At 39.8% G+C, this 23,216-nt stretch overlaps 1 protein-coding gene across 4 annotated transcripts; it reads right to left on the bottom strand.

The window, feature by feature from the left end:
- Positions 1 to 1,226: 1,226 nt before the first annotated feature.
- ano11 (anoctamin 11) lies at positions 1,227 to 19,536 on the bottom strand. Of its 4 annotated transcripts, none has more exons than XM_039801952.1 (23): positions 19,295 to 19,536; positions 18,642 to 18,768; positions 18,337 to 18,563; positions 18,120 to 18,227; positions 17,649 to 17,785; positions 17,492 to 17,549; positions 17,299 to 17,409; positions 17,046 to 17,211; positions 16,579 to 16,669; positions 14,141 to 14,237; positions 13,908 to 14,051; positions 12,733 to 12,870; positions 11,226 to 11,324; positions 10,926 to 11,028; positions 9,771 to 9,882; positions 9,595 to 9,649; positions 9,354 to 9,451; positions 8,305 to 8,441; positions 7,961 to 8,166; positions 7,730 to 7,866; positions 6,004 to 6,094; positions 4,583 to 4,714; positions 1,227 to 1,877 (listed from the first exon to the last, which is right to left on the bottom strand). In XM_039801952.1, exons 1-23 carry the CDS (start codon positions 19,520 to 19,522, stop codon positions 1,851 to 1,853), a joined length of 2,829 nt encoding a protein of 942 aa, XP_039657886.1. In that variant the 5' UTR covers positions 19,523 to 19,536; the 3' UTR covers positions 1,227 to 1,850. The 4 variants fall into 4 exon arrangements, with proteins under 4 accessions (XP_039657886.1, XP_039657883.1, XP_039657885.1 ...); XM_039801949.1 differs by having other exon boundaries at positions 1,228 to 1,877; positions 4,531 to 4,714; XM_039801951.1 differs by having other exon boundaries at positions 1,228 to 1,877; positions 4,531 to 4,714; positions 18,337 to 18,530; positions 19,295 to 19,535.
- Positions 19,537 to 23,216: the final 3,680 nt, after the last annotated feature.

Here is a 23,216-nt window from a genome sequence, read left to right as displayed (position 1 = left end):
CATGGATGTGTCTTCATATTGTAACTTTGAGAGTGTTACATTTTGGCCAAGAGGCTGTTGAGTTTTCCCCCGAAACTAGCCAGGCCCAATACATTTCACTATTCATTTATTTGATATATATTTATTTGATATATATATATATATATATATATATATATTTTATTTTTTTTTTTTCAGCAAACGCGCTTAATGACGGCTGACTTCTTTTTATCAGATGCTGGCGTGTTTCCCCACCAGTACAGTGTATACGATTGGGTAGCACTGACCAATACATTGATAAAAGGTCGCTTAAACATGGTTTAGCAGGTTTTTAAAAAATATATAGATACATTTGGGTCTCTCTCCGCCTCTTGAGGGGGGCACACAGCATAGACTACACACACACAACGTTGATACATACCGAAAAATGTGACTCAGTAGTCCTATGTTTGATGAAATTGCTCCTTCCAATAATGGCGGCCGAGCGTGCGCGATGGGTAGCTTACAGGCCGCGAATGCGTTGCGATCATTGACTCTGTAACGGCCCTAAGGGACCGTTCAGGATTTATGGAATGGACCACCGGAGGAAAATAGGGGAGGGTCATGTCTTTTTATTCTTTGTTGAGGGGAGGGTCATTCAACATTTTTTAGTCCAGGGGTGGGGGGATGGGTCTGACCCATGAGTTTGGCTGTGGGGCACGGGGAGCACTGCCCCCCTGGTGGCTGAAACGGATAATTGCATTGTTTAAAAAATGAGTGGAATAATTACGTCTGGCATGACCAGATATTTTATAAATATCTTAGCTAAATAACACAAAACAACTAAATGGTGGTAGGTAATACATCTGATTTCATATACTGCTTTAGTAAAAAAAATATTTCCTGGCTGACGATGCGAGCAGCAGGACGTAAAAGATGAAAATGAATGTTGCTAGTCTGGACATCTTACCGTGCCAAGGTTGCAATAAAGGTTTCCTAAATGCCACATTTGATGTCAGCTTACTAATAGATTGCGGGTTTTGTGTAGATTTGGACTTACGTTTATTCCACTTTGTTTAAACGGCGAAGTGGAGGAAGTCTAGTGACGAGTCCATAACAACCAGTTTGTGTTGAATGTTACCCAGAGTGCTTTGCTGAATGGTCTCAATGTTTTATTGTTTTATTTCATTTGAATACTAGTTTACTAGAGGAGTAACTTACTATTTGAAGTAATGCTGTAATGCAGGAAGTGTGCATTTAGTTTCCATGCTGAGTGTGTTTCCACAACAACGTTAGTGAGTAAATCTACTGAAATGGCCACCACACCATAACAGAGGAGTGTGATGCGTCAGATGAGAATGCAGAGTCTTAATTGTGTATATAATTGCTGTATAAAAAACAATGTTATTCTGTATATCTTTGCCAAATGCAAACTAGTGCAGAAGGTATTGATAAATTGTTGGGTGATGGTCATGCCTTTTTTCCAAATCGTTTTGGAGGGTCATAGAAAAATTATTACTGGTGAGGGGAGGGTCATGTCTATTTTGACTAAAGGTCCCAAAACTCTTCTGGTGGTCCTTGAAATAAATAACGAACAGTCCCTAACTATAAGTTTTAGGCTTTTAGTGCGCCAGCCTGCAAATGTTCACGAACTGTGCTCTCCGTATGAAAAGGTGCCTGAACTAAGTTTTGGGTAAGTTTAGCCTCCATTACACACCTGCTTATCATAATGTCTGTGTAGCAGTATGCAAATTAGTAAAATGAAAACAAAATACTAGTGCAGAAACATTATTCCATTTAGGGAAAAAGTTCACTCATGTTATCCCAGATGTGAAGGAGTGTCTTTTATTCCTGTATCCCCTCAAACCAATTTTCCGCACTGGAGTCCTAGCTCATGTTTCCAAAGGACGCGTTGCTTGCTTCAGGGGAGACAGCGCAGTTGGATTTGGACATGGAAGGAATTGGGAAGGAGCAGAGAGACAGAAGAGAGAATTAGTTCTGTCAGACTGACTACTGTAAATATGGAGAGGAGAAAAAAAGTGGTCAAAATGTTACTGCTACTGAATTACAGCTGGCTGCTACGATCTTATATTAAGTGACACTGGCAGTAAAACATATTATTTCAAACACTGGCAGTAAAACATATTATTTCAATTACTGTGAGTTTTAAAACATTAATCTGTACATATGCGTTCTTTCCAAGAACAAGATCGATGTCAATCTCATGTTTGTGTGTTAAATATGGAGCTAGAGGCTGGACGTAGTTAGCCTAGCATAGCGTAAAACCACTAGCCTGTCCAAAGTTCAAAAATACACCTAGCAGCATGTAAAGTGTACTATTTCACATATTATTTCTTAAGTGTATAAACCCTGAGATAAAGTTATGTGTTTATAACTCTTCCCTGACGAACAGTCGGGCACAGTGACTGTGTGCAGCCTCCCAAAGTCTTGTTGTGGTTTGGTAACACTGTACCTTTACAGAGGCTAAAACCATGACTTCCTGCTTTAACTCCATAGCTAGCACACACATATGAGATAATTTACACTGACAAGGCTGTAGTACTAGTTAGAGCAACACTATGTAACTTTTAGCCCTACAGGTTGTCTCATTGGAACTACAACTCGCACTACCAAACACGAGTTGTAGTTCCAATGAGACAACCTGTAGGGGGACCGTCCCCCTACAGGTTGTCTCATTGGAACTACAGCTGCAGCTAAAAGTTACATAGTGTTGCTTTAATTACCGGAAAGTTTTGTACCTGCTTGAAGTTTATGTTGAGCATTAAGGTTGGGTGCTAATTCAGTATTTTATATATTTATCAACTGACTGGTATCATATCATGATGACAAGATAATTCTGCCTCATTGTTTTACAAAATGATGCTGTCAAAATGAATGATTTCCAAGCAAAATTGATTTGGAGAGTCAATGAAATACAGTGGAACACAGATAATTGCACTGAACATCAATTTTATATTTATTTTATGTATTACATTTATTTTTGCAATATCTTAAAAAATACTCATATAGATATTGCAAATATATACAATATTAATATTGATTTCAACAGTATCACCCTCATCACGGGGGTCAGAAGTGTTTCCAAATTTCTCTGGTTTAGGGGCTCTGAAACGCCAGAGCAGTGTGAATGCGAGGTGTAAACGTAGCAAAAGATATTTGTTTTTAAACCAAAAGGTAGCAATGTAAATGCAGCCTAACACAATACTCTGTAACTATAATTCTGAGCAAGGACCCTGTCCACAACTGGGGCCCTATCTTTTTCACTTATGTACTTATTTATCACATATAACAGTTGATAATATAGTTGTGGCGAGAAATGATAACTGTGCTGTAGTACTGTATGTATTTCAGGTTTAATGCCACTGAATGTTTTATAAACTTGAGTCCATTTTAAGTAGATCAATTTTGCTCTTGTTACTGAAATAATAAAATCCTTTTTGAGAAAGCCATTTACTTACGTGTTATGTAGTACTCACCTGGCCTGATCCAGCAACATGACTACATGAGACACATGACAACAGCATGGGTCAGAACACAGGGACACACACACACACACAGATGAGGATGGGACTGTATTTGCCACGGACAAAATGTGAATGTACAGGCTGTGATCCTCAGGTGGAGAATATGAACACAGGGTGTATTTGAACTGTTCACTGATTAATGCTTGAATGAAATGGTTTTTTTTTTTTTCATTTTATTTCTGTCACACTTTTAGGTTAATGATCGATTACAGCAGTGTTTATAGAGGAAATTATGATATTAACTAGTCCAACAGCCCACACGGTCTTTGGATGTAAAGACATTCATCTGACACTGACATATTTGGCTCACGTCCCACACAGATTACCTTTAATGATTATGTTGCGTGCTGTGTTGTAGCCCGTTTATAATAGCCAATCCAGCCGCAGGTATTTTGCAAATGCTCTGTGGAGGTGTGTGCAGGAATGGGTGAGCTTTTAAAAGCCTGGAATTTATTTATGAGAGTCAACAGTGACTGGTTCACTACTGTATGTAACCTGTAACCTCCTCTGGTGCATTGTTTCATTGATCACCTGTGTGGAACCAAATGGGACAATAACATACTGCAGAACATCAAACATTAACAATATAATTGTGATATTTAGGTCAGATGCCTGTATTATCGACAATAACAAGGACTTTGTTTGCACAAACAAAATTCTTGTCATCTTTGTTGTATTTGAATAGCAGCAGATATTTGAGAGGCAGATATCTGAAATCAAAAAAAAAAATCAGTGCGACTAGATAAAAACAGGGCTAAATGAGAAGATATGTTTTATTTGGGTGAATTGACCCTTTGAATGATCTAGACATTATAAAAGTTAAAGGATAACTTAATCAGATAAGTAATACTTATCAAATACAACCTAATGCTTCCATTACATTAGAGGACCCATGATATAGAACCCTAAGAATCTAGACTTGCTCACACCTAAACATTTACTTACAGAGCTAGAGTGTCAGGTTTTATGAATGAGTTTGTGTTGCACTGCATTGTGTGTGTCTGTGTGTCCCCTATGTTCTACTGACCTGGGCTGGAGGTGTCTGGAGTGGCAGGGGCGGGCCCTCGGCCTCGACTCACCAACAGAGCCTCTTGGTTTTCAGCCAGAGCCTGCTTGGCCAGGTAGCGCTCCCTCTTGATCTTCAGCTCCAGGGATTCTGGGACATCTGGCACGATCCAGTCGATGGCTCGCAGCACGAAGAACACCACATGCTGCAGGAGGGAAGACGAGCAAACAGCGAGACAGTTCAGCTCCTCATTAGACTGAAATAAACTGCCTGTCACAAAATCTGAAGTTTGAACTCTGAGTACACAACTAGTTAGAAATCACATGTAAAGATGTGGAAAGCAACATTTTGTGTTGAAATCAGTATTTCGACAAAATATTCTTCACTTAGTGAATTTCCTCTGGAGCTTTCAGCCACTTCTCGCCTCTATTAGTGAATAAACTTAACTCAGGTAAATTATATTTACAACTGAGCGAACTCCATCTAGTGATGAAGACCACCAGATGTGTCTGAGCAACAACTGTTACACTACAATTCTCTCCTCCGCCCTTATAAGATGTCCCATCCCTCTTCCTCCCCTGAGAGATTTTATTCATTTCAAACTTTCCCTATCTGGAATAAACCTCCAAAATTTCCAATATTCTTTAAGAATTCCATGACGGCTAAAAACCCTGCTCCGTCCTCTAACTATGACTCTCCTGATTACTCTTTTTTTTCCCAGTACTTTAATCTGACACATTTGTTCAGTGATCACAACAGAATTGCACAGTAATAAGGTTAGGTTATTTTTCTTACTGTCAACGAATCCCATTAAAAGACCATAACCAACAATGAACTGATCCAAATAACAAGTGGTGTCTGTGTTGCCAAAGACTCATATATATATATAGTAATTCTTCATTCCATAGCCCTCCATTGTTGTCCAAAACTACTACAAAGGTATGAGCAGCACATAATGAGCCACACTGTTGCACTGGGTGACATGTTTCTTCATTACTTTGAGCACTGCCACTTTAGTTAATTATATGCCAATCCCACATACGCTGTCCTGTTGCCATAAACACTCACTAGTGCACCAAATGTGTATTAATCTGTGGCTGCCTTCTAAATGAAGGAAGACAGGGCCGAAATGGACGCAACTGAATAAATAAAAACTTTGAAAGAGGGAGGGGGCCTAAGGTAGATGCTGAAAAATGTTATGGAATGTTGGAAAAGAAGGCGAAGACAGAAAAAGTGAGGAAGTATCAAAGAAAGGAGACATGGTAAAATGACACATCAGCTACAAAATAACATACTGATACTGATATTGGTAAGCATTGCATAAGATTGAAACACTAAAACATACACTGAGAAAGGGCTAAATTGCCAGTAGTTCAAGTATGCACCTGGGAACAGAGGCACAACTGGGGAATCAAAATGTGGGCATTAAAATCACTGAAACACGCAGAAGCAAACAAACGAGCAAATAGAGAGACAAAGCATCTGCCTTCATACCTCGAAAGCAATGATAAAACCAAGTCTGACGGCAAGAAGCTCCCAGTAGAACAGTGAGTAGTTTCCATCGTTGTCTCTGTACGCTTTATATCTAAAATAAATAAAACACAGAGTTACTGCAGAATATGCTGTGTGGTGTGAATGCAGCACCAGCAGCAGCAGCAGAACTGACAACAAACTGAACAATGCTTAAACATCAGTTATATTGCCCTCTGTTGGTCAAGTTTCTGAACTGAAATCATCATGATTGAAACCAAAACTTTTGACATTTTTTAAACTTGTTTTTGAAACATGATTTTGTTTTGAAACAAGGATTTTGCAAAAATGACCTGAAACAAATTTATATATGAGAGGCAAAATATGGAATTTCCAACCAAAGAGTGTTTCCCCCCACTTTAAAGGGGTGACAGAATGATTATATAAGGTATTTCACACTGTTCCTTATGGTCTCTGAATAGGTTATGTAACATTGGTTGGGCTGAAAATGGCCCAGGTGCTGTTTTATGGGCCCTAATGCAACCCTGTGAAAAAGCCCTATATGAAACAAGAGGTTTTCTGCCTTATATAGTATGCTCATGAATATTTAGATGAGCTGCGCACTGATTGGTTGGTTGAAGCACACACACACACACACACACACACACACACACACACACACACACACACACACACACACACACACACACAGCCCCTCCCCTCCATGCTGCTCCATGCACACCACGTCACACACACTGCACAGAAATTGTATACATTGTTCGTCTGCTATTTCATTACTAAATTCACTTCTGAAACTTTTTTATGCGAGAAATCAACTATGTAGAACTCAAATATGGGTCGTGTTATGAAAAATGATGGCTAATTACAAATTTGGTCCAACTGTGTCGGACTTCAGAAGCTCCACAGTCTGACGTGACAGCCGGCCGGTTCCTCCCGGGGTTGCTGCCTTGCTGGTCAGCCTGTCCACCTTCACAGACCCCGCTGTGAGCTGGCTGGAGTTCTGTCATGGCCGGCAGCCCGCAGCGCTCCATACCCAGCGCAAAGTCACCGTTTCTGGGTTACTGGACTACCAAATGCTGCTGCCCTGACGGAGCTCCACGGCCGGCAGCCTGCGGCGCTCCATACCCAGCGCAAAGTCACCGTTTCTGGGTTAACTAGACTACCAACTAGCGCTGCCCTGACAGAGCTCCAGCCAGCTCACAGCAGGGTCTGTGAAGGTGGACAGGCCGACCGGCAAGGCAGCAACCCCGGCAGACACCGGCTGTCTGTCACGGCAGACTGTGGAGCTTCTAATTTGCAATTAGCCATCATTTTTCATAAAGCGGCTCTACATAGTTGATTTATCGCATAAAAAAGTCTCAGAAGTGAATTTAGTAATGAAATGTATAACATTTCTGAGATCTGCGCGACCTAGATTCAGAAGACCAGCTGGGCTCAGACCAGTGGTTTGTATGTAAATTTTGGGGCGTGACAAAGGTTAGAGCCAAATAAGGTGCAGCCACCGAGTTGACGTCAACTATGAGCTTTGTTGAGATTCGCCCGTTTTCAGCTGCAGTTTCAAATTGTGAGATTTGCATAGGAAACAGGTGTCAATGGGACTTTGAGGTTCTATCTATGCCTATTTTACCCACCGAACTGTCGTAATTCAACTATGACAAGGTAAACGCGGTTTTGCATTCTATCACTCCTTTAAGATTGCATGCATTTAGACAATCAGCATATAGTGTACCTGCACATGGGGTACTCAGTGTAGTTAAGTGGGGCGTAAGCCAAGGTGAAGTTGACGTATCCTTTGAGATCATAATCAAACTTGTACTGGTAGAGCAGACGAGGTAGAAAATCTGATGTGAAGGCTATTAGGAAAGCCTGCAGATGGCAAAAAGAATAAACGAAAAAAATAATGTTGTAGAAAAGAGATTAGCATCCAGTCTGGTGCGGATATCATATGAAATGGACTCACATTGGCGATGACGGACAGGTGTGACAGGGCTTCCAGTATGTTGAACCAGACTCCGATGTTCTGGGCACGCTCTGCTACGGGCCGGCGGTACTCGCACGCAAACTTATGGGCGTCCAGACGGATTTCCACCCAGTTGTTGAGGAGGGCGAAGAGCGGAGCGAGGGGGAACGCTGCCACAAAGATGGTGATGAACCCAAACTGAAGCACTGGAGAACAAAGCATATGTAAACATAGCAGACACTATCTTACAGGATTGATGTTCATCATACTGTGTATAATATTGTTATAGACATTTGAATGGCAGTGACATCATGTATACTTAAGATACAGTAGCGAATACTTGCCCATCTCCAGGTACTCTTCGAACAGGCCTTCACACTCTACCAGCTGGTAGTCTTCTTCCCAGCGCTGAGGCTCATGGGATGCCTTATCACCCAGCACCTTGGCCAAAGTTCTCTTCTGGCGCCAAGCCTTCACTTTACTGTCAGTGCAGAGAGACATACTGTAGCTTATACTGTATATATGAAATAAACATGACAATAACATTAATACAGAACTTTTTTTATTCAACACTGGGAGGTGATGCTCATCTAAAAAAACCATCTGATTCTATTTTAATACTGCCTTTCACTTTTGGTCACATAGTTTTCATTATTATTATATTATTTCTTGTCTCTACTGTAAACATTTACACCCTGAATACAAGCTATAATTCATATCTATTATATGGATAACTGTTAGCTTAATTTTTGGTGTTGATGAACTGCTGGGCAGGTTTCACTCAAATATGAGCAAGAAAGTATGACTGGAACAGGTGTGCTGATGCAAAGAGGTAATTCAAGGTGTGATCTCACTTTCACTTGTTTTTGAAGATTCATCATCTGTAATCATCGCTCATTTCTCAGTTTGTTTTTGGCCATAGTAAGTGTTTACTCGCAAAGCTAGCAGCGATGGGAAAAAAACAAAACGATTCACACACACACACACACACACACACACACACACACACACACAGTGATGCAAATACACATACATGCAAGTATGCACTTGCATGTTAGTTTTTGTGCACACATTCATATAACACAGTTCATGATCATGCACAATGCATATGCTTTTGTTGATAAGGTGCACATGCACATTGTATACACTCCCACCAAGTAGCAAGTGCCAGTGCTGCAGAGGTAGCAATGAGCTTTACCGTGCCAAACAAACAGAGCGTCTGATGCAACATCTAAAAAAAATGTCATGCAGGTAAAAAAAAAGTAACTATGGATTTTATGCAGTCTTTTATCACATGCCCATATTATGCTAATTCTAATGTATTCCGTTCTATTAAATTCTATGTCTCAGAAAATCCAGACTGGTATGTCAGTTTATTGGAAAGGAAACATACGGAATAATGAACTCTTGAATGTTGTTGATGAGTTGCTTTCCCACCATGATGATGAAGAGTTGCTCAGCCAGTTCAATAAGGCAACCCCCGGGACCACACTGCAATAGAGTGTGAAGACACACAGAAACAGAGAAAGGACACAATGGAGGATCACATTTCTTACATGCTTAGATAAAAATACAACAGCAGGGATCTGGAATACTTCCTCCTTTTGACATGTATTGGTAAAGTATAGACTCACATCTTCATTTCTCATCCCAAACAAGGTGCCATAGTTGGTGGGGTAACCCACAAACCTACACACACAGAGAAGTAAGTTTAAAAGGGTAAGTTAAGACGGTGTAAATCTTATTTGGTACAGAATGTTCAACATTTCTCAATCATTTCTGGGTCTGCTGAGACTGACTCGTGTCTCACCTTCCTTTAAAAAAAGCCACATAGAAGGGGGATGAGTAGAAGTTGACAAACTGGAAGATGAACACCTTGAAGATGAAAGCGTTGTCATACTGGGTTTGTGTTCTGTGCATCTCTGCCAAAGAGAAAACATGGACACTCAGTGTTTAGACATTGAAGTCAAATTAGAGCAATAATTTCACTGTTCGCCTTTGTTCTCCCGTTCAGATAAGTTTATCTTACAAGTGGGGGGGCTTGTAACAATTATTAAATAATTGTCTAATCGCATTTTTTTTTTTTTACATAATCGCCATTTCCTTGTTTAAACCGCAATTAATTGCTAACATCAGCTAAGGTCCTAAGGGGTATGACTGTTGATGGTAATTGTCAATTTTATGTTCATTTAAGAAAAAAATACAATGTTTTTGATTATAAAAGGGCGTGGTTTACTTCATAGGCAGTGTACCTGTGTTTATAACATTATCTGGGTCACATGACAGTGATATAACCAAAATATGTATCATGGGATTCATTCAAAACTTTAACTTGTTAGTAAAAAAAATATATATATATATATATATATATATATATATATATATATATACATAAATATATATTTTTAAATTGGACAGAAAGAGACAAATATTTTGTTAATTGCAATTGTTTCTGAGACAATTAATTACACAGTGAAATTTGAAATTGTTACAGCTCTACAAGGGGTTGCTCAAAACCTGTGTAAACAAATGACTGCGTGTGTTGCCATTTTCAGAGATCTCAGCAATAATTTGTATATATATATATATATATATATATATATATATATATATATATATATATATATACAGTAATATATATTATATACTATATATTGTTATCTTATAAAAACAATGGCCAAAACTACTTGAAAAGGATCCAGGAAATGAGCTGGGATAATCCTCTAAAGTAGCAAATGAAGTGAAATGAACACAACAACTCTGAGTAGTCTAAACTGTATCAGATAGCCATTATTGAGAAAGAGAGACATGTGCTCAGTGCTGTGTGTTGCACTCAGCAATGTATTTTTGTTGCCCTCACTGAAGGCCTATTTTTACTCTTTTAGTTAGTGGAGATCCAGTGAGAGGCTGACATCAATATACACTATTGAGGTTTGAGGTGTTAAAGGGCAGTATTGATTCTTACCCCATTTAGTGAGCTGCTCAGCTAATGCAGTGTAGACCTGCCCCATCAACAAGATAAGGCCCAGACTCACAATACTGCTGGAGATGTTGGCTATGGTCCCGGCCTGATGAGAAGATGACACACATGTATGAATATAAAGTATGCACACACACACACACACACACACACACACACACACACACACACTTAGAGGGTACAGAGATGTTGAAGGAGCTGATGTACACCTATAGCATATGCATGTAGTAGTCATTACACTGCTTCTAAATAAAATGTAAAATATTAAAAATAGCTCTGATATACCTCTGTACGCAGGATGGGGCTCCCAGTACGAAACATCATCAAGCTGATGATACCGCGGCACATGACCACCGTCACCAGGAAGATCATTACCACACACAGCTGAGAGGGACGACACAGACAGATAACGGGGTCAAAAACATTACAGTTGGTGGATTTTTTTTGAAGAAAAATAGCAGAGAAATATTCTGAACTTTTGAACATCTCTGTGAAGTTGTTCTTTGTGAGGTTTAGGAGGCGCACTCCATTTATGCAGGTTTCCCCGCCCTCGCTGCTACATATTAGGTGGCACATCATCACAGCCAAATGGTGCAAAAGTGCAGTAATGATCATCTACACCACTTCCCATAGTTTTTTTTTCCAAAACTACAAATTGGATAGGCTTAACTCTTAGTCACTCTTCTTGTTTTGCTTTCAGATAACAGAAATTTGTCATATTGTATGCAGCTGCCTTTACAGACCTGGTGCCATGGTAGCATTTTCAATTTTTCACCTCCATCATCATTGTCAGGGGAAGGGTAAACTGATCCTCAAATCCCTGTCCAAGAACAAGTTAGTCCTGAGACTGAGCATATGGTGTACAGTTGAGATTATCAGATCATATCCAGCCCTGTGGGCAAATGACCTGGATTTATTATTAGAGAAAGGTTCAGTTACCACTGCAGGATTCAGTGGAATAGCACACAGGTGTGAACCCCACCTCTCTTTCTCTTAATCTCTTTCTCATGATCACAAAAGTCAAAGATGAAAAGAGATTGAGACTCTTCACTGAAACTGAGTATAATGACAATGACTGGAAGAATAAGAAAATCAGGATACGTTTATATGTTTGTACATACAGTAGATAATATGTAATTATTTCCATAGAAAACAAGTAAAGTAATTAATCACAATAATCAAACAAACTGCTCTGTATTCATCAGATAAGAAGTCTGTGACATTGATTGGCCAATCTGAGACTCGTACATAAAAACTGATACCTGCAATCTGGGGTTTTCACAAGAAGTAATGTTTTGTTAACCAAGATACTTCAATTAAAATAATACTAATAGCCAGGGTTTCCCCCAGAAGAGTTCTTTAGCCTGGCGGGAATTTATTTTGACATGGGCCCGGTTGGGGCTAGTTACAGACTGATGGCAGCATTAATGTAGAGCCCAATAGTTTATCTGATAACAGAATCATGGACGGAATCGCAAAATTGAGAATTTTAAAAAGCTATAAGACAGATTTCATATGGCCCTACATTAAGTCAGTGCTAAAAGCTAACTAGACATTTGAAAATATGACTACGTCTAAGTTTCCAACCGAGCTGTAAAAAATAACTATTTACTATTTATTACTATTTTTAAAAAAACATCTTAAAAAACATCAAAAAATAATTCCCAGTGGCTTAGGCCTGGTGGGGCAACCTCAGGCCCGGTGGGCCACCAGGCTTGCAATACAGTGGGGGAAACACTTAAATTAAAAGACAGCACATCGGCCTTTAAAACACTTGTAAACAGGGTCTCACCATCATAATGATGACCATGGAGCCAGTGAACATGCGGGCAAACCTGGTCTTCTCTGGAAAGTAGGGCTCTTTCACCCCAGTCACTGGGTTTGGCTCCATAGTCGGGGCCATGGCCGCAAACTCTGGACGAGGACGCTCCTGAGGGAACACACTGATGACATCAGTATCAATGGACACACTTTTTGCTGGTTTGCTGAGAACGGTCCAGCAGCAGACCTCAGGTCTAGGGACCCAATGAGTAATGATTAAGATTTATTTATTACTGATTATTTATGTTTTGCTGTGTTGTTTGCTCAGGATAACAGTATTTTTTCTTTATTTACACATAAAAAAATAAAAGGACATAATAAATAAGTTCCAAGGTAAATGTGAAGGAGAATTGCCTAAAACCCTCCAGCGGCTTGAAAAGTGACCTTCTCCAGGCAGCATATTTTAGGAAATAATCACGTCAGTGTAATCTATACACAATTTGTATATCTCTATCAATTATTTTACACACACATCAAGAACACTAATTCATAATACCTGCAAGTAAACACAAGCACTATCATTAAAAGACTAAGGGCATACATTCAGTGTGACATGGAGTCTTCACCAGACAAGCAAGACAAAGGAGAACATAAATGCACATCGAAAAAGACAAAAACAAATAATAATTATAATAGGCCTTTATTATTAGTTATTCTAACTTCTGCGTAAAAAATGGTAAAAGGGAAATAAAAACCTAATTAGACTTAAAGGGGACAAATCGGCGATTTTCAACCTTACCGCTGTCTATCTGGGTTAAGGATATGTTGTGATATGTATATTTTATCCTTGTGTTTATTTAGCTAAGTTAGTCTGTATTTAATACACCACACTGCAAGGAATAATATTAAGCTAGCTGTTAAGATTGGCCCTTACCCACACTGTGTTAAAGCTAGACAAATTCCTGTGCGGAAGCACTCTGAGGATGTTGTTACATTTTGTTAAATAAAGTAAAAAGGTTGCAAAAGGAAGTGATACACCTCATGCCTGGGAGACCCTGCTCTCTTCCCATGAACTTAAGGGTGCAGTTGGACTCTGTTGGGATTGCTAGCCCCTTATGCATGACCTACCTAAGAACCATTAAATGTATGAGACCACATTGTTCAAACTCATACTGAAAGCAAGCAAAAAAGGAAGGATTGTGAGACCTCTTCTTCATGGAAGTCCATGCAGTCCCAGTGATGGGCCAGGGTGGCCATCTTGCGCTTCCAGTACTCCAGGAAGGTTACGGCCCAGAAGGACATGAATACACTGAAGAGGACTGTACCTGGGTGGTCAAATAAGTAGCCTAACTGCAATGCAGAATGTAAATCAACTTTTAGTATTTTGCATTATGATTAAAAAAAAACTGGGAAAGTGAAATGTTTTTAAAGCTCGTTACCTTGGCCATTGTGCAGATATCAGACATGTTCCAGGCCTTGCATGTATTACAGAGAGGACACATCAGATAACTAGCTCCGCTGTTACAGATGTCCTTACTGTTGACAGACACATAGACACAAATTAGTTACAACTGAGGAAACATGTTTCAAAGCTTTCAAACCAGGACTGCTTTTCAGATTTTGATGTATCAGGTGGCCCAGCAAATTTGAAAGAAACTGTACTCATAGTTATCCATGTGAGAGCTGAGAGATTGGGTGAATTAACGGTAATGTATTTTGTATTCACACAAACTCTGTGTATATTGATTGAGTGAGAAAATAGAACAGATGGAAAGTGTTGAAATCAGTCTCTCAGCTTGCTGCCAGCGAGTAGAGCTACTGCACTTACATTTATTACAGTTGTTCAGTTGAGTTACTGAAACCATGACTACACATGCTGCACAAATAAAGCCCGGACCCACGAGAGAAATCGATCTTCCTTATTTATGTAATGGGGAGATTATTCTGCACTAATTGTCCATTATCACATAAAATTGCTGCGGTTTGTTGCTGCAGATTGCTCTTCATCTATTCTCCACTTATCAATGGCTTTAATCTATAGTGTGAACTAATGAACCTCATGAATCTGAGACATTTGGTTGTTTCCTTTCCTGAGCGATTGATTCGTCTTCCATTCTCTCTAACCTCCGTTTCTACTTTATAGCAGGATGAATATCCTGCCATAGAAAGAGAACGGTAAACACAAGGTAATATTAGGCTACAAACACTCTAAGGTATACTACTCTGAAAGAGAAGTGATTCCACAATGCTTTGAAGGTAGAGTACAGCCCATGGTGGTGATAAATAATACATAAGATATTGGGCACAGACAATGCCCATGTGGATTGAATTATTATGGGGTTTGTTTTCATGCAGAACAGACTGTGCTTTGATGCTTTGGTATCTTTGTTTCTTAAACTGCGTTTCATTTACATAATTTGGGAGGAAGAGTGTAAGTAGAGTTTTAATATCTGGGGGATTCCAGGATCCCTTAAAGAATCTCATGTCTGTGCTTTTTATGGAGCTGGACTATGGCTATTGTGCCTGATGCCAGAAATGGTTGGTAAGCACAGGTTTTGGTATAGTTCTCTGTATGGGCATGATGGTGTCAAACCTGGCAACCTCACTGTAACGACAAGACTCCAGGATGTCACTGCGCACAGTTGTTATTCGCCAAGAAATAGTTCCACCATGTAAATGACTCTAAAATCACAAGTGACTAGCAACACCAAAGCACTTTTCCTCTTCGGTCCCCCTACAGGTTGGAAGCGGAATTGTCCATTGTAGTTTCTTATGTTTCATTCGAACTACAGATCCGCTACCCAATCTAGCAAACTTGCATAGTGCGGTTATAGCTATAGCTATAGCAATAGAGGGCCGCAAAGTGAATGCAGAAGTGGCGTTCACCTTGTTACGAGTTGATGAACCACTGAAACGATTTTGGAAACATTATTTTAAGGTACAAAAAAATCTTTGGTGTTGCTTTAAAGCAACTTGCCCAAGAGACTCTTGGGAAATTAAGGGAAATTCACTGCGCCATTAATGTGTCATTCTTTAAAGCAACACCAAAGATTATTTTGTACCTTAAAATAATGTTTCCAAAATTGTTTCAGTGGTTCATCAACGTGTAACAGGGTGAACGCCACTTCTGCATTCACTTTGCGGCCCTCTATCGGCTATAACCGCACTATGCAAGTTTGCCAGATCGGGTAGCAGATCTGTAGTTCGAATAAGACATAAGAAACTACAATGGACAATTCCTCTTCCAACCTGTAAGGGGACCGAAGAGGAAATGTGCTTTGGTGTTGCTTTGAAGCAACACAATGTAACTTTTAGCCCTAAAGGTTGTCTCATTGGAACTACAACTCGTGCTACCCAACGGGAGTTGTAGTTCCAATGAGACAACCTGTAGGGGGACGGTCTGTTTTACTTTTGTGATACAACCACTGAAATGTTTATCTGTGACATGATGAAACAGAACACAAGTACAATATGGAAGACACATTGTTACAAAGATGACAGACTGACACAGTAATGCCAGTTACATAGAATATATATATATATATATATATATATATATATATATATATATATATATATATATATATATATATAAGTTTGCTGACATTACCTTAAACTGCTGGTCATACCAGACCAGATAAGGCTATAGCCACCAAACCCTTGACTATACTGAATTGAGCTAGGGTGTGTTATGCTTATGTCAAATCTTAATTTTTAAGAGCAAGATTGAGTTTCTTTTTTCAAAAGTTACAGAGTCTCACTTTAATTAAGCGTCCAAATGATGCTCAGTCATCATTACTAATACAGTACTACCTATTCTCATTTGTTTTGTGTTAAGCAATTAAACATGTATTTTCTGTGTAGTGTGTGGACTCACGCTGGTGTGTTGGTACCCATGGACATGACTCCAGACACAAAGACCAGGGTTCCAACCACTGCCGCCGGCAGCAGCCAGGCTGTGTAGAAACCTGCCGAGACATAAAGCTCCATTAGGCTGCAGGTCTCGGCTGATGCAGGCAAGGGATGTGCAATCACACTGCTGTTAGATGCTGGAATGTCATTGATTAAGAGGTCAGGTTGGCGTTGCAGAAGACATACAGCACATCTAATGCTGAGGGTGATAGATTTATTGTCTTAAGCTTTCCCTTACATTTTCTGTTGCGATGTTGTGTATGCTAGACTCTTCTCATAATGGATTTTATTTTACTTCTCATGCCAAATAACCACAATTAAAATCAGTCATACATCTACCTGTTATCTATCTACTCCCCCTCCCCCCAAAATAATAATAAATAATAATAATACTAATTGAACCTATGGGTCTAAAAACAAATTTATATTTACCCAGCCAGGCAAAGTAGAGTGCAATCTTCTCCCCAAAGTACTCCCTGATGTGGTCCAGTGGTTGGTACTTGTACCATTTGCACCAGCGGGCCCAGTAGTGGTAAAGAATCTGCCTCTGGTTCAGTTCGTCAGGACGAATCTCATACTTTGGAAGCCGAAAAGAGCCCTGTGGAAAAAACCTGACTTGTTGATTAGAGAGGGAAAACAGCACAAGCGTTACATCGGATTAAAAGGCAGATAAATAGCATCTGACCTCGTGCAGGGGGAAAGCTGCTTTGTACACCCCTTCATTAACCAGTCGGTCCACACCAACTTCAGCCCTCTTCCTTTTGCCGTACACTGTCTTGGCAAGAATCTCATACACCTGAAATAATACAAAAACTCTCACTCTATAAGGGAATACTTTAACAGAGTACATGCACTGTAGAGGAATTCCTGTTACTCACAACACGGTGTCTCTGTGTATTAGTGAAGTAGGTTTCATGGTCGTCACAGCCAAGGAACCTGTAGAAGAGAGACATTCATTCAGACAAAATACACTTTTATATACTGTGAAACAATGTTAACCGATCCTATTATTTATCATCGCTAATTAGAACTCACCTGCTCATCTTTGACTTGCGAAAGGCACATGTGTAATAGTCCAGCGGCCTGTTTGGCACTGAGTCCGTCATTATGTTAGGTATGCATAGTTTTTTCAGTACCCGGGCAGATGTGTTTAAGTCCAGATTTTGCTGTGCCTGGAAGCCAAACACACATTCATTCAGCATAAAGAACATTCCATCTTCCTTCTCTTTATAAAGTTGCAATCCTTACAATTTCAGTTAATTTGGTGACACCTGTGCTGACTGGTACATTTACTGATGAAGGTCCCAGAGTTTTGTTAGAAATGTCCAAAATCAACCAGCAGCAAACACACCTTCAGCAGCTACTCCCTCAGTAATGCAACGTCAAAGGGATCACTAAAGTCAGTTGGACACACTGTCTGAGAACCATACATTTCTGTACAAAATTCTATACCAATTAATCTTGTACTGTAGACTGACTTACTTGATTATAAAGAGCTGCACTAACCTGCAATGGAGCTCTCAGACAGAGTTCCTCAGCGTAATACACCAACACGTCCCAAGGAGCGCTAAGTTTTAGAAAATGTATTGTTTTCTTTTCATTCGCTGTTTCCTCCTAAAGAGAAGTGAGGAAACATAGAGAACTAAGTAAGTAAGAGAAATAAGACAACAAAAATAACGAGTAGATTACACAACATATAAATAAAATGAATAATCTGATCTACCTTTTCCATGAGCAATCCAGCACTCTCCAGATTCTGAACAAACTTCTCTCTCCACAGTGCCAGCTGTGCCTTCCTTCGTTCAGACCTGCTGTTCTGCTCAGTGGGCGCTGCTTCCACCTCCTCACCTGTCACCTCGCTCTTCCCCTTTCCTCGACGTTTCCTCCCCGAGCGGATCTCCCATACGAGTACAAAGTCTAAACCCAGACCAGCCATTAAAAAGGATAGACCTAAATGAAGGACTGACTTGGTCATCCATCAGTGAGATTGTGACAACTAATTCAATGCAAGCTGCAGATGCTACCTACCGATTTTGGTTCTTCCATCTCTGAAGTAATTCCCCAGCTGAGGAACTGGCTGGTTACTTCTTGTGTTACAGTAAGCATACATGGGATCATCACCATCCGTATCTTCGTCAGCAGCTGCGGCTGAAAGCTAAAAGCATTCAAACAGTTGAGTTATTATCAAAATCTGTTGATTAAAAACAAGTGAAAGCTGCTGGCGAAAACATTTCCTACTCACTTTCCTGCTTGTGAATTCTTTGTTCTGTATATGGACAGTTAATTTGTTCTTGATGAGGTTTAACCCATAAGATCCTATGCCATTACTTAGCATCATAAAAGCCTCCACTTTGCAATAATGAGTCCAGAAAGATGAGACAGAAAATGATTACTGAGCTTTTTACAGTATGCTTGAGAACAATCTTTCAGTGCAGTTAAGTCATGTTTCACAAAAATAAATTTTGGATTTCCCCAGTGGTATTCAGTGCCTCATACCACATTGTACTACTGTGGATATCAGATAAGGGAAGAGAAGTCAGTGAGGTGTGAAGGGATGAACAAAGCAGCAGGGTTATGGCCGCTTCGTGAATGTGCAGTTATTTTTTAGATAACTATGTGATTTCTATATAAATAGGACAACATACTGCAGCATTATAGGAAGAAAAAAAAGTAGTGCTTACATATCTCGGCGGGATGAAGCTCCCGTTTTGCAGACTCCCATAGCTGTCTGTGGTTTGTGCTTCTCCCTCATTCAGATCCAGGAGGACTACTCTGTCTCCCTTCAGCAGCTCTGAGCCCTTCCTCAACATGACGAGGAGGAGGATGGCAAAAGGTCCTGTGGCTGTACAAATATACTGAGCATTCACATGAAATTGTACTGTGTAATTCACAGATAACCAACTACACATCCTTTAAAGAAAGATACTAAAAAGAGAAAAGAATGGTCAAGATGAGGCTGCTGCTAAAGCCTGGACTCGCAGCAATCTGTGCATCCCTTGTACTCACCCTCTTCTCTACCTCTGCATCCGTCAAGCTCCTCTGTTCCACTGCTAGATATCTGCGGAATACCGTAATGGACCTAGCATGCAGGCAGCAGCTGACACTTCAATGCATTTCAGCAGAGGGAATGTACATCATCATAGCACGCATCCCCACTTCATGAATAATGTAAAAGTCAGTCAGGGGCATAGAATTGGAGAATCATGTCATAGCTCTCTCTAACATGCTGATTATGCAGGATGTAACGTGTGGGGGCAATCTCCTCTTTGATGTTAATGAGTATTTTTTTTTTTAATGTTGACACAATTAACAAATTATTAGCAGCGCTAGAAGAGAAGCTCAATAGCTTTATTTCCATGTTTACCGGATCACAGACTAAGGCTGTGCACAACCTCAAATGCTGCTGGCCAATAGCCAAAGATCCTCTAATTTGACAACCTCCACATGCATCAGCACTATAGGTGACATAATTGTTTTTCTCCAACACACCTCCTTTTCAGTGTACTGCATCGCTGCAGTCAAAACAGAGCTAGATTTAAGTAGAGTATGAAGATATAAAGAGGAAGAGGAAAAGGGACACTAGAAGGATGCATGACAGTGTAGGGGTAACAGAGAGTGAGGTATAAAAATTTCATTAGAAATTGAAAATCTGTAGAGCAGAAAAAATAAGGGAAAGCATAGCATGGTTTAAATGCCAGTGCCATTTAATGGGTGGATACATAGTGTGCTGTCTGGTTAATTAAAATGTATTTAAAATCTACTCATACAATGTCTTAAGGAAAACACAGTTAAAGGGGCACTCCAACTATTTTACACATGAAGATGTCATCAGGTAGTCTGGTTATCACCAGACCAAGCTCAATCTTTTAAAATTGAACATTAGACTGGGGAGTGTGCTCTGTATTTTCTACTGCACAAGAGGTGTGATCAACGGGCATAGTTCAAATGACTCTGTACGCAATTGGATAGTCCTTCAACCAATCAGAACAACGATCCGGGTGACGTAGCAGCGACAGCGGCATCATGGGGTTGCTGCGCTTCAGTGGCCGGCTTGTTGAATGTAAACAAAAAGCTGCTTGGTCGCTTCTCTATCGTCATCGTGTTAAACCCGCCAATAGCGTGCCAAGTCGATTATCCAGTTTGTGATTGGTTCCCACAAATTTGTAACGGAAGCAGGATAGCTAAACGTACAGGTTTCCAGCCTGAGCTGCAGGGCGACATCAAATCGCCGGCAGATCGGGCTGGGTTTACACAGTCTAGTCATCAGGGTTATCAGGGTGTTTTTTTTTAAATTAGATGCCTGCGTTACTATTGGGGGTATAGAGTTTGAAAGTGTTGGCAGGGAGTGTCTAAAGAAAGATGCACTGATGAGTTGAGTTATTGGAAGGGTAGGATCCAGTATTTTGGAGCTCATCTTTCTTTCTCTCATGAGTCCCCAACCTAAATTGCTAGAGCAGACCTTTGATATGTACTTTAGAGGTGAGCAAAATATATTTATTTTCTAATAAAGCATCAAATCCTGCACTGTTGTCTTGGATCACAGATACCCGTTTAATAAACACAATATGATTTTGCAGTTATCAGGTAGGCACTGGAGTTTCTTTATTAACACTTACAATGGAGCTCTAACAATGTCAAATGCTTTCTTTTTTTCCGAGCCAAAGCTTTAGCAACAGCTGAATCATCAGAATGCTTTTAATTGCAACCAATATTAGCTTTGGTTAAATTGCCTTGGAAAAGTTCCTCTGGCCACAGCTCAAACTGAACCTCCCAAAGGGACACAACCCACGCTATTTTACTAAATGATCTGACAGTGTTTATCTTGATTTTTCTACCCGCTTGCTGAGTCATTTTGTGAGTACACTTTCCATTGAGGATAAGATCACTACTTGTCATTCCTACTTACACTAGAGAAGACCTGGCACCCTTAGCTCTGTTTTCTGTACTGCGTCATTGATATCAATTTGAAACAGGGGGGGCGGTGACATCACTCTATTCTATTCTACATCCTTCTCTTCCAGTCTGTAAACTGTATCTTTGACAGTCTGCTTATGCCCCCTGATATGTTTTCATCTTCCTAAACTTCTATTCCTGCAGTGGATCAATGTGGCTTTCCCTCACCTTCCTTTTTAAAGAGGCTCTCTGTCAACCATCAGCCATTATTGCAGCTCTCCTTGAAATAAGGAGTCAAAACACTTTCACATAATCCTTATGCTGATCCTGATTGATCTCTGGTGTGCACAGAGAAAACAATACAGACAGGGGGAAGAGATAATAGATCGTTGAAACCATGGTAACAGCACAAGTACACCCAAGGTGACATTGTGATGCTAAAATAATAAAAATGTTATCTGAACAAGACCAGCAGTTAACATGTTGCCCTAGAAACTACAAAAATATAATCAATAATACAGAGACTGTGAACATTACCGGTCTATGCTGTGTTGGATTTGGTCTTCTTTTCACTACGGACTCATAACAGCTGTTACTGAACATCTTTAGTTGTACTGGCCATAAAGTGAACTCAACATTTTTTTTTTAAGTTCTCATTAAATGTTAGAAGTGGTTTCCATTAGGCAAGGCAGCTTTATTTGTATAGCACATTTCAGCAACAGGGCAATTGAAAGTGCTTTACATAAAAAGGATAACAAAAAAAATTAAAAACAGATAAAATACGAGAATAAAAGTTACAATGCAGTATAAGAAATGAAACATTAAAGAGCAGTTAAAAACAGTTCAACATATAAAAGCAGATAAAATACGAGATTACTTTTACACACACATTCATTTTTTCTCCTTTTCCTTTGTCTTTTTCTGTCATCACATCCACTATTGGTCCCCCCGGGACATGTGGTTTACTCTGCTTGCCACCCATTAGTTACATTTTAACCTCTGTAGTATTAGTAGTGCTCCCAAACTCAAAACTAATAGAGACCCAAAAAAGACACCTGGTGACAAATATCTGATTTAGCTTCACCACACTTAAAACAAAACCGTTAAGTTTTTAAGTTACTCCTTACCTACATGATGTGTGCAGTATCATAGATAGACCCAATGCTCGTTTACAACAGGTTTAAAGAGGACCTCTACTGGTGACTGTTGCCTCTTTTCCACCAAATTAGCTCTGGTTCTTGGAACCTCGGTTTTAAATGCGACCATTCTAGTCAAGGATGTGTAATTAAAGGAGGGCTTTGCACAATGCACAACGGAAGTAAACAGTAGCAGCAAGATGGTGGATCAAATTGATTACCTGCAAGCTTGTGTTGGGTTATTACAGAAACACTGGGACTCTATCGCTTAAAGAGCACAGCATAAAGAAATACGCTTATATAACAATATGTCATTTTGATTTTTTTTTGTTAAAAACAAGGCTTTCCAATCGTTCTATCTTAACTGTCTACCAGCATTATTGGTTTAAAATTGTGTGTGGGGAGTTTTGAGATAATTACTGAGTCATGGGCACTAATTAACAACAAATCAACTTCCACAGACTTCAGTATACTGTTTTTCGTTTGCAGTCTTTGTGCTGACATCCATCCTTCGACATGCTCTACACTACAGCAAGAAGGGCAGTATGCAGAGGAGACTACATATATAGTAGTT

The sequence above is a fragment of the Perca fluviatilis genome, chromosome 5, assembly GCF_010015445.1.
Source record: "Perca fluviatilis chromosome 5, GENO_Pfluv_1.0, whole genome shotgun sequence".
In the NCBI taxonomy this organism is placed as follows: Eukaryota; Metazoa; Chordata; class Actinopteri; order Perciformes; family Percidae; genus Perca; species Perca fluviatilis.
The sequence above is the reverse complement of the archived record's forward strand: the minus strand, read 5'-3'. Positions and strand labels throughout refer to the sequence as shown.

What these genes read in the sequence shown, in the direction of transcription:
- ano11 (XM_039801949.1), bottom strand. Translation starts at nt 19,522, where the DNA reads ATGTGTAGTTGGTTATCTGTGAATTACACAGTACAATTTCATGTGAAT. An exon ending in GTCTGAGAGCTCCATTGCAG is followed by an intron (nt 17,786 to 18,119) that starts GTTAGTGCAGCT and finishes TTTGGCTTCCAG; the next exon opens with GCACAGCAAAATCTGGACTT. An exon ending in TGAGCAGCTCACTAAATGGG is followed by an intron (nt 9,883 to 10,925) that starts GTAAGAATCAAT and finishes TCTCTTTGGCAG; the next exon opens with AGATGCACAGAACACAAACC.